The sequence below is a fragment of the Emys orbicularis genome, chromosome 1 (genome assembly GCF_028017835.1).
Source record: "Emys orbicularis isolate rEmyOrb1 chromosome 1, rEmyOrb1.hap1, whole genome shotgun sequence".
Taxonomy (NCBI): Eukaryota; Metazoa; Chordata; order Testudines; family Emydidae; genus Emys; species Emys orbicularis.
This window is the reverse complement of record NC_088683.1, coordinates 85,362,666-85,375,012: the sequence shown is the minus strand read 5'-3', so window position 1 is coordinate 85,375,012 and position 12,347 is coordinate 85,362,666. Positions and strand designations below refer to the sequence as shown.

Genomic DNA, 12,347 nt, shown 5'->3' with positions numbered 1-12,347 from the left:
CTGAGAAAAAAGCCACTTGAGGAGGAAACGCTCCATAGTCTCAAATCTCGGCTGAGCTTAATTAGAACAAGGGGAACATTTAATAGTGAGAAATATTTAGAGCAGCAAGAAATAAATGGAACTGTGAGAGTTGCCAAACTCTTTCATAAGCACATTTGTTTTCGCTGCTGGAGGATAATTAAAAACGGGGATGGGAGGGATGGTATGGGGGAGGGGAGGCTGTATCATTTGTGAGCCACACAGGGCCTACTACTGTATCTACCTGTCTTTCTCTCTAGGTTCTTACTCCTCACTCATCACCATGGAGTCTGCGTGCCTTGTAATACCCCCCGCCTAGCAGGAGAACCGCTTGCAGTTAGCTGAGCTCCTCAGCGATCCTCTACCACTTCCACTCTTTAAACAAATGTTTCTAGATGGCAGGACACTTTCATCCTGGCTTTTCCCAACTGTCCCATAACCACCCTCTCCCCATTTCTGACCACCATAATGGAGCTCTCTGTGCTCTTCCTCATCCACCTGACTTTGGAGCATTTTTTTCTATAACTAAATGACCTTTTCAGCATGAAACATGCTTTTTAAAAATGCTGTTCCTCCCTGGACCCTATCCTCCTTCCTTTGAGAAACCAGTGGTAGAGGTGGCGAGAGAGAGAGAGAGAGAGAGTGTGTGTGTGTGTGTGTGTGTGTGTGGAAACCCTCTTGATAGATCTTCCTTTATCACCTATAAAGGGCTACTGCATGGCCTAACTGTCAGTCATGCAATCTTACCACAGCTTGTTCAACTTTGAAGATGCTCCTAATTTTCCTCAGGATAAGGTTACGTTTGATTTTATTTTTTCTGCTGGGTGGGAGGAGAGCTTGAAATAATAGAATTACTGCAATACTAGAATTTTGCATTTTCAGGTTCTAGTCTGGATAACACAACTACAACCCATTAGTCCTCTTCAAGCTAAGCTATTAAAAGCCAGGAGTACAAAATGAAATGGGCTAGCAATAATGGAAAGTATAGCATTATGAGTCTGAAAGGGGGAGTTGAGAGAGAGTGAAAGACAGACTAAAATGGCCTCTGATCAGGGCCAGCTCCAGCGTTTTGGCCGCCCCGAGCAGCAAAAAAAAAAAAAAAAAAAAAAGCAGCCGCGATCAGCTCTCCGAGAGGGAGAGAGGGACCCGCCGCCGATTTACTGCCAAAGAGCCGGACGTGCTGCCCCTCTCCATTGGCCGCCCCAAGCACCTGCTTGCTGCGCTGGTGCCTGGAGCCGGCCCTGCCTCTGATACTACTGGGAGTACAGAACGCACTGAACCAAGAGAGATTGATGCAAAACACTGAGAAGAGGTACACAGAGGAAAAGATTTCATCAGGATGAAACGAAAACCAGAGAATTGTGGAAACAGGTTTAGAAAACAAGACACGAGGAGCACAAAAGTATACAGCACTAAAGTAAAAGTAATTTCCATTGAGATATAAAGGAGAGGTTATAGATGACTTTCTTCTTGCCCCATTGACAGCAGGACAAGTCCCATGTTTAATCTACTGGAGAAATAAATCCAAAGTTACCATCTTGAGAACCAGTAAGCGATCCAGAAAGTAACTGCATTCACTTGTAAAAAGTTCCCACGTAGCTTCTTCTTTCCTCATTTCTAATGGATCATCAGTGTCTTTCTCCTCAGTCTGTTGAGCCGTTATCATTTCATGCCAAGTTTTATTCTATTGATTGGAGGAGGGGGCAGGGGAAGGAAAAAACCTTATACATTTCATGCAAAATAGCTGACTGATTCATAAGCTGCTGCAATCTTTATGCAATGTATTAAAATACAATATAAATAATAGAATCAGATAAATGAAAGGCTTTGAGAAGTCATCAAGTGCAGCCCCCTGTGCTGTGGAAGAACCAAGTAAACCTGGCCTGGATAACAACAGTTCTCAGCCTTTGTTTGGATGTTTAATGGTTAAAAAATAAAAATCTTGTCATTTTACTCTTGAGTATTACAAAGCATATATATAATAATAGTAATGCAGAATAATAATAGCACCTTCCATCCAAGGATCTCAGGGCGGTTTGCAAACATTATTGAATTTAACCTCACATCATCCCTCTAAAGCAGAGGTGTATTATTATATCTGTTTTTCAGATGGTGAAATCAAGGAACAGAGACCTTCACAGAGTATCTACACTGCAGCTGGGAGAGAGCCTCCCCATGTGGAGGGAGACACTCGAGTTAGCTTTGCTTGAGCCAGCACGCTAACAATTGCAGTGTGGTCATTGCAGCATGGGGAGGGGTTTGGGCTAGCCCGCCGAACTCTGACCCACCAGCTCAGGCGGCTTGAACTCGGGGAGTTAGCCTGAGCCGCTTCCAAGGCGCAACATCCACACTGCTATTTTTAGGGTGCTAGCTTGAGCGAAGCTAGTGTGACTCTCTCCCGAGGCTGGGAGGCATGTTCTGAGCTGCAGTGTAGACATACCCTAAGTGACCACGGGCACATGAAGCCTGGCAGATCTGGGCATAAATCCTGAATTGCCTGACTCCTAGACTTCTAGACTAACCACCTTCTGTTGTAACAATTGTACCCTAAATTTATATACAGATTCTGCATGTAGATTGCCTATGTCGATTACTGGCATGGAAAAGATTAATTTTAAAAGGGACACAAAGACGGGAAAGAAGTTTTGAGTCCATTGGAGAGGACTATCAGTGTAATATACAGAGTATTGCAGTACCTTAAAACTGTGAAACTCGTATCCGCTGCAGTCTGAGATCTTAATGGTTGAAAGACAGTTTTTCAGATCAGACATTTGCTTTTCTTTGTCTTTACTCTGTTAAAAGATAAATTCTATATGTTATAATTTAAAGAGGTAAATAATATGCTTATTAGCTTCAGTAATTTTGTTTTAATCTGCAAGGACCTCACCCTAATGTTTGGTTTCTTTGCCAACCCACGTACACATAGCCAGTGAAAGGAGTGTAGATGCGGCGCTGTCATTTGCTTCTACATATTGGATATGGATAGGAGCCAATGTCAAGGTGGCTCTTTGGCACAATGAGACTGAGTTGTACAGTGCGGTAGTCTTTGACTGTTGCTAACCCAGAATATCACAAGTGATAATGGGCTATTCTCAAAACCCATCTAGGAATAAACTCAGCTTACTTTGCTCATGCAAAAATCAGTGATATGTGACCAGGAAATCTATGAGGGTAAAAAAATTTTCAAAATATTTTAATAAACTACATATTTAAAGTGACACTGTCTGGTCAAATTTGCCATAACATTTAGGGTGCTTTTTTGTGTGTGTAAAAATAAGATTTTATGAACCCTAAAAGAGATTTTTCCATGAAATGAATAATAATAATAATAAAAGAATCAATGGAATTTTTAAAAAACAAACAACCATTGCTTGCAGCATTTGCACACCAAACCTCACAGCATTATGCTTAGTGCCACAAATATTTTAGAGTTTCAAAGTGAATGTTGACTTGACTATGTTTCATATTTGCTTTCAGAGACCATTTGGGGGCTTGTACTTAATACTCTCAAAAATGAATTTTAAGGTGAATGCTGGAATATTTGCCAAAAGCACCTTTTGAAATGTGTATTTCATTATAATATTTGAAATTCACAGTTTGATCTGTGACGGTCAGTTCCATAAGATGTTCTATCAGTGAGCAGAAACAATATTACGTGCATTTTCTAATTAAGGCACTGATCCTGCAAACACGTAGGCATGTGGTTAATTTTTACGTCCATGAATAATCCCAGTGAACTCACTTATGAGTGAACATCAAAATTAATAACAAATGTTTCTTGCAATTTGAATAGCTTGTTTGAGTTTGTTGCAAATTTTGAATATTTGAACCTCAAAATTCTCAGTCTCAGGTTACAATCCAACAAATACTTATGCACATGCTTAACTTTCAACATGCAAATAGTCCCATTCAAAAAGAGCCAAATGTAAGCGGTGTGGTCCTGGCAGACTAAAACCATAATAATGTAGCCAATTATTTATGCCTTTAAAGAATTAACATGTGAATAATTTATTTACCATTAAACAAAGTAAAGACAAACAAAAGCAAATATCAGATCTAGAAAATTGGCTTTCAACCATTAAGATTACAGAATGCAACAGATATCCGTGTCACAGTTTTTACTAAGGTATTGAACTCAAGCAGACCACTCCTAGGTTAAGCTATATATGCATTAGTGTTTGCAGGATTGGCACCTATAACTGTAAGGATTATAAAGTGAAAGTGAATAAGGAAAAGTTATTTACTTGTTCCCATAATATAAGAACTAGGGGCCACCAAATGAAATTAATGGGCAGCAGGTTTAAAACAAATAAAAGGAAGTTCTTCTTCACACAGCGCACAGTCAACCTGTGGAACTCCTTGCCTGAGGAGGTTGTGAAGGCTAGGACTATAACAGGGTTTAAAAGAGAACTGGATAAATTCATGGAGGTTAAGTCCATTAATGGCTATTAGCCAGGATGGGTAAGGAATGGTGTCCCTAGCCTCTGTTTGTCCGAGGGTGAGATGGATGGCAGGAGAGAACCTGTTAGGGTCACTCCCCCTGGGGACCTGGCATTGGTCACTGTCAGTAGACAGGATACTGGGCTGGGTGGACCTTTGGTCTGACCCAGTATGGTCGTTCTTATATTCTTATGATTTTGAAGTTAAAATACCTAATATTTGCAACAAACTCTCACATGCTATTTGATTGGAGATGGAAATATTTGTCAAGAAATTTACTCATCTATTTTCATTATTCAAGCTGCCAGGAAACCAATGAATAAATAAAAAACCTAAGCAGATAAAAGTAAAATAAATGTAAAGTATTTACAATTTTTTAATGGTTTAGTTGTGGTTGGCAACCTAGAAAGGAAATTAAGGTGGTCTTTTTTTTTACGTGATTATTGACCTGTTCAAATAAAGTTTCAATCTGCATCTACAGTGGTGTAACAGAAATCAGCTTTCCCTTAGAGTTCCATTTTACCCTAGACAGAGAAGTACATTTACAGTGTATGTGTGATTTAATAACAATAAATATGACAGATTTCTATAGTGCTTTTACTGCTCTGAGGGAGCAAACAAGTTTGAAGCCTCATTAGCTACCATAGCAGCATAGGAATCTGAATTTGGTTTGAACCTCCTACAGAGGAGTCACTAATGAGAATAATTATATAGACCATTTATTACCATCTGAAACCAAAGAAAGTGAATGTTATGTTAACTACTGTATTGCTACTAAAGAAACAAAATGGGACAATGAGCTGATATAAACAAGGATACAGAAATTGTATCTCCTATGGAAAAACATTTTCATAGTTTAGTCATTTATTTATGTGACAAAATATATGCACATACTGAAACAGTACAGAAAATATGGGATCCTCATCATTTTCCTGGTTTAATAATGCAAGCCATATATTCAGAAATATTTATTTTAAACAGTTTGGTAGCATCTGGTATTGGAGCTACAGGAAGAATTTTTATTCCCCATTGGTATTTGGGTGGTGGATGGCGGGGAGGAGAGGAGAATGCTTCAGAAGTTTTTCAAATGAAGTATCATTGATTTATTTATTGAAAAAGCCACTCTGAAACTTGTCTGCACTTGTTTCATTGCTTTGGTCTAATTTCTTAAATCCCACTTATGCCAATGGGATTTAAGCACATGCTTAATTGCCCTGCTGAACTGAGGTCTAAATTGACAAGTAAACAGGAATGTTTGTGCTCATGCAGGGAGAACAAAATGAGCAGAAACTGCTAGTTCCAGTGGCGCAATGGGTTAGCGCACAGTATTTATAGAGCTGTGCTGTGTGGAGTGAGGCTGAGGTTGTAAGTTCAAACTTCACCTGGAGCACTAGTTTGAGGGGAGGGATAGCTCAGTGGTTTGAGCATTGGCCTGCTAAACCCAGGGTTGTGAGTTCAATCCTTGAAGGGCCTATTTAGGGATCTGGGGCAAAAATCTGTCTGGGGATTGGTCCTGCTTTCAGCCGGGGGTTGGACTAGATGACCTCCTGAGGTCCCTTCCATCCCTGATATTCTATGATTCTATGAAGACATGGCTCAAAAGTTAATCACCTTAGCTTAGATCTTAGTCCATGTGTAAGTAAATAAATAGTAATAAAAAAGATGGAGAAAAGTTGTTCTCTCCTGCCACAGAGGGCAGGACAAGAGGCAATGGGTTCAAACTACAGCAGAGCAGATTTAGATTAAATCTCAGGAAAAAACTTCCTAACTGTAAGAGCAGCAGGACAATGGCACAGACGAGCCTCGGGAGATTTTCAAAAGGAGGCTGGAGAGCCATCTGTCTTGGATGGTAGACACAACAAATCCTGCATCTTGGCAGGAGTTAGACTAGATAAGCAGTTCTCAACTCAGGGGCTGCACACAGGTTTCAGGGGGTCCGCAAAGCAGGATCAGCATTAGACTCACTGGGGCCCAGGGCAGAAAGCTGAAGCCAGAGCCCCGCCACAGCAGGCCTGAAACCCAAACCCAAGCAATTTAGCTTCCTGGGGCCTCTTACGGCATAGGGCCATGGGCAGTTGCCCTGCTTGATACCTCCTAATGCTGGCCCTGGCTTTTATATACAGAAAAGCAATTGTTGTGGCACAGGTGGGCCGCAGAATTTTTATAGCATGTTGGGGGGGGGGGGGGCTCAGAAAGAAAAGGGTTGAGAACCCCTGGACTAGATGACCCTTGCGGTCCCCTCTAACCCTATGATTCAATGTGGGTACATGGGTCTGCCTGCACACATCAGCTTGCAAGGTCCGGGCCCTACTAAGTATACCAAGGAAAATAATCATCTTGTTATGGGAATTTTTGAAGGAAGTCAGAACAGATTCATAAACTCTGTTGCAGCATGACGCCACTGGTGAAACAACCTTGACTAACATTAGGAAGTTGTCACATAGAAAATAAATACTTTACAAAAATATATTGCCTGTTAAAGCTTTATATATTAACGATAGGAACCAAATTTAAATAGAAAAGTAAAATAAAAAAATTAGGGAAAGGCCATTTAATTCTTACCAAACCATCCCGTTTCTATATTTTAAATGGTATTTCTAACGCATAGTCCAACTGAGGGGTTGAAGCTACTGCCCTTACGCATGTGAATTGCCACACGCATTTCAAGGAGGTTAATCATACAAATGAGGGAGTGGGATTCAACTCCTATTTTGTAATATTTTGGCCCCATTTTGAACATTTCAAGTATATGTGCTGCCATGTACCGTGTAAGGCTAGAAGGGACCATTAAGAATATCTAGTCTGACCTCCTGCATAACACAGACCAGAGGATTTCACCTTGCAAATATATGAACTGTGAAATATTTGTTGGTAAATGTCATGAACATACAGCTAAGGGTAGCATAAAATCCCTCCTTTACCTGTAAAGGGTTAAGAAGCTCAAATAACCTGGTTGGCACCTGACCAAAAGGACCAATAAGGGGAGAAGATACTTTCAAATCTGGGCGGGAAGGTTTTTGCTTTGTGCTGTGTGTGTTGTTGTTCTCTCCGAGACAAAGAGAGAGACCAAGCAAGTAATCCAGCTCCTACTGAGATGATACATCTAATATTACAGAAATAGTAAGTACCGGTAATAGCAAGGAAATGCGTTATATTATCTTTTGTTTTAGCTTGTGAATTTTCCCTATGCTAAGGGAGGTTTATTCCTGTTTTTGTGTAACTTTAAAGTTTTGCCTAGAGGGGAATCCTCTGTGTTTTAAATCTTATTACCCTGTAAAATTACCTTCCATCCTGATTTTACAGAAGCGCTTCTTTTACTTTTTTCTTTATAATAAAGTTCTGTTTTTAAGAATCTGATTAGGTTTTTAGTGTCCTAAAAACCCAAGGGTCTGGTCTGTGCTTACCTTGGTTACCTATTTGGTTGGTATATTATTCTCAAGCCTCCCCAGGAAAGGCTGTGAAGGGGCTTGGGGGGATATTTTGGGGAAACAGGAACTCAAAGTGGTCCTTTTCCTGAATCTTTGTCTAACTCACTTGGTGGTGGCAGCGATACTGTCGAAGGACAAGGAATTTTGCCTTGGGGAAGTTTTTAACCTAAGCTAGTGGAATATAAGCTTAGGGGCTCTTTCATGCAGCTCCCCACATCTGTACCCCAGAGTTCAGAGTGTGGAGGGAACCCTGACAGTAAACTATTAATTTAATCTTACTGACCCATCAGTCTAGCTACGTAGGTACTTATAGCCCTGATCACTGTACTGACTGAGTGCCTAAAGGAGCAGTAGGTTAATTTTAAATCTTTGATTAAAGTTAAAGCACTTACTTTAAACATCTTTGGTTTCCTCAGAAGATCATTTTGATTTTGTGACTAATATTTTTCAAAATTACTCGTTGACAATAAATAAAATAAAATAAAAAAACCCCCAAGACCTAATTGTGCATAGGCAGGTGACTAACTTTTAATGACCCCATATACATCTACAAGTGGAAACAGCAGATCCTTTCAGTAGAAATTCACATATTATTTCATTCAGAGACACTTGAGAAATTTTATATACACAAATGGATCAGGAACAAGGTCTGTGCTAGTAGATTGTATTGTAAACGTGGGACCTTAGAGACAGGGTTAGGCTGGCTTTGTTCTTAGTAGGGGTCTTCAACTATTGGTAAATAGTATTAGTTCAACACATCAAATTTGTTTCATTGCAGCATGTTTCCTTCAGTTAACATCACTGATGAAGTGATTTTTGACTCCAATACAGTAGGATACTTTAACAGGTACTTAACTTTAAGTATTTGAGTAGTCCCATTGTTAACTTCTTGGCCTCAATGACATGTGGCCATAGGAAAGCAAGAACTTTACAAGATTAAAAAGGAATTGGACGGTTGCATGAATATCTAGAATTTTTGTAATTAAAGCCAACAAAAAATGTTGGAAGTGTTATTAAGCCTTGCGCTTCAGGGTTTAAACCAATTTATATTTATTAGAAATCAGGACGAGACCTATATAGGGGGCAGATCACCCCACAGATTACCTGGCTGAATTGAGGCATTTATTTTTTTGAGGCATTTTATTTATTTCTGCCTTTCTTCAGAGATAGTAAAATGAACAACTAAGTTAGCCTTTCACAGCTTTAATCTGTGGGAAACTATTACAGGAAAAATTATGTTGTGAAATACTCACAGCTCCTTTTCTGGCGAACGGCCACCTTGGTTTTTTGGACTCTAATGGGTGAAATTAAAACACATAAATTGTTGGGTACAAAAACAAAAGGAAGATCATTAATATTATTTTGTGGCTCTTTTTTTTGAAGGAGACAAATAAAATTCTTAAGGAGAAGAAATAATTTATACTTAACTAAAATTTAACAGCTGTGTACAGGCAGTTTGTGAGGTTGACCTAAACCCATTGATAGCTTTTGGGACAGGTCCCATGTGCAATAGTGATGTGTACCAATGACTGGCTTGTCAGAGTTGCTGAGTGCTCACAATTCTCATTGTCAATGTGAGTTGCAGGTGCTCAGCACTGCTAAAAACCCAGCTACATGATTGCAAGTTAATTTCTTATCGTGACATGGTCAATTAGACTTCACGTTAGTTCTTTGAAATGACATCATTCAATTTTCAAGAACACTAGGTATATCTGTTCATTACAGCATCTAAGGTCTTGTCCACTAAGCCCTGGTCTACACTGGGGGCGGATCAATCTAAGTTACGCAACTTCAGCTACGTGAATAACGTAGCTGAAGTCGACGTACTTAGATCTACTTACCACGGTGTCTTCACTGCGGTAGGTCGACTGCTGATGCTCCCCCGTCGACTCTGCCTGCGCCTCTCGGAGAGTTGGAGTACAGGAGTCGATGGGAGAGCACTCGGGGGTCGATTTATCGCATCTAGACTAGACTAGACACGATAAATCGACCCCCGCTGGATTGATCACTGCCCGCCTATCTGGCGGGTAGTGTAGACATACCCATAGATACGTTTACCAGCCTAATTATACCACTATAGTTATACCGGTATAACTTCCCATGTGGACACTCTCTTTCTTATTCCAGAATAATTATATTGGTATAGTTATACCAGTAAATTTCCCCATGTAAACAAATCCTAATAACTTAGGCCCTGATTCATGAACGCATGTGCTTAAGTATCATCGTATTAAAACTGAAGTTCAAAACCACATTTTAAATCATGATTTAGACAACTGTCAATTTAATAGTTCCAAAATAATATCCCATAGGACTGTGCATCATTTGGTAGTCCTTAATAGCTCACTACACCTAGCCTAATTCCTGACCTTTTTAATGGCTGAAGAACCTAAGGACTTGTCTACACTGTTGCTTAAGTTGATATAACTTACGTCGCTCAGGAGTGTGAAAAAGCCACCCCCAGAGTGACACAAGTTACATGGACCTACGCCTTGTCCACACCAGTGCGAAGTCGGTGGGAGATGCTCTCCCACCAACGTAGCTTCCGCCTCTCATTGAGGTGGAGTAATTATGCCGACGGGAGAGCGTTTTCATAGTGCATCTTCAGCAGATGCGCTACAGAGGTGTAGCTGTGCCAATGTAGCACAGTAGTGTAGATTAGCCCTAAGAAAAAAATCTATATTCGCCTGGGCTTGCGAAAAGCAGCAAAGTGTCAAGCAATAGGAATATTAAGCCACTGATATCTATAGTTTGACTCACCTTATTTATCTCATAGATTTTCTTTTGGAGTACGTGGCTTATAAACTAACGATGATGCTAAACACCAGTACCACTGTAGGCAGAAGTCACTGATCAACTGTATTATACAGCTGATCAGCAAAGAAGATTGATAAGAGTAAATCCACAGTGAATTTTCATATTCACACCTGGCAGTTTCAACTCTGAATGTCTGAATCATGAGGGGTGTTGGTTTATGCCTCAAGTATAATTTAACTTTTTTTTAAAATATAAATTTGAGTGGTTTAAAAGAATCAAAACCCACCCTGTACTTGACCTCCATTTAACAGCAATGGTGAGCGTTGCAGGTAGTCAGCAGCATCGTCTGACACTAGGAGGTCTCCAGGGAACACCTCAAGTCCGGGCAAGCTTACCACCACAGAGCTACGTCTGCGTTCTGCTGATCTACATGAACTACAAAAGAAAAAACTTCAGAGCCTCTCCTAATATTATTACATAGGTGATTTATTTAGTGCTCATTGCTAATAATAAGCAACAGCAAGCAAAAAACCCCAAAAGCACACTTGGGCTCTGTATAATACATTAAAAAAATCAATAATTTAATGAGCAGAAAACTGGACCTCATGCAGAAAACACCCTGCTCTCTCTTGCTGGCACTAACATTGTCACTCCTAAAACCACAGGCATGCCAGACACATCCTAAGAAGTCTCAAAAGACAAAGCATTAAAATATACAGTGCTGTAATAATTTCCCCCACTACTTGTGATGCTATATAAAAAGAATGATAACCAGGTGTACACTAATGTATTATCACTAATGTGTCACCACTGTTGCACAGTTGCACTAAATCTGATACAAAGTATGTTATGTACGGTATAAATGCAAAAGTTGTAATCTGCAAAATTTGATAATCCTGTTTATATGCATGTATCATCTTTGTATCTGAAGTTAAGAATATTTTCTATGTATTTGTATCTCAAACATGTGTTGTGCTCCTGGGTGATACCCCCTGACAGATATTCATCAACACTAGCCAGCCTGAAGAACAATCAACTATTCCAGGGACCCTCCTGAAAACATCTGATGACTCAGCAAGGCATGTAAGGACATGTGATCTAAGACTCCATCTTTTACCAGTATCATGTGACCTTTTTCCATGCTCATGTGACCCTGGACCCCATGTTGGCCAGTAACTTTCCATGCACATGGGCTGAGCTATAAACTGCAAGCTGTGACATGACTGCTTTGTCTTCATTCCTGCTCCACATCTCTGGACATGATTTCTAACAAAGGAAAGTCTAACAATGGACTGAGGACCCCCAATCTAATGGGTGAATGAGAGAGACTTATTACAAACTAGCAGATTTAACATCACTGCTATTATTCTCACCTGCAAACTGTGAAATCAATTGTAATGTGTATGATTCCTTTAACCAATTAATAACTCTCTTCTTTTCTTTTTATATTAATAAACCTTTAGTTTTTAGTTATTAAAGGAACTGGCTACAGCATGATATTTGGTAAGATCTAAAGAATACATATTGACTTGGGGGAGTGTCTGATCCTTTGGAATTAGAAGAACCTTAAATATGATGACTCTGGTTTTCAGGAACCTCTCATCAAAAAGACTTGATATCTGAGTGGTGGGAGGGGCTGGATTGCCTAAGGACACTATGTTCTTACTTTCTTGTTAAGCAGTGTGGTGATACAGGAACTCACTT

At 39.9% G+C, this 12,347-nt stretch overlaps 1 protein-coding gene across 1 annotated transcript in view; it reads right to left on the bottom strand.

The window, feature by feature from the left end:
- Positions 1–12,347, bottom strand: part of PLEKHG7 (pleckstrin homology and RhoGEF domain containing G7) — a 55,419-nt gene that overhangs the window by 36,965 nt on the left and 6,107 nt on the right. Inside the window, exons 3-6 of the mRNA XM_065403861.1 lie at positions 10,942–11,078; positions 9,140–9,180; positions 2,715–2,810; positions 1,553–1,702 (exon numbers count right to left, since the gene is read on the bottom strand). Coding sequence (XP_065259933.1) covers positions 1,553–1,702; positions 2,715–2,810; positions 9,140–9,180; positions 10,942–11,078 — 424 coding nt within the window. The remainder of the gene's footprint in view (positions 1–1,552; positions 1,703–2,714; positions 2,811–9,139; positions 9,181–10,941; positions 11,079–12,347) is intronic.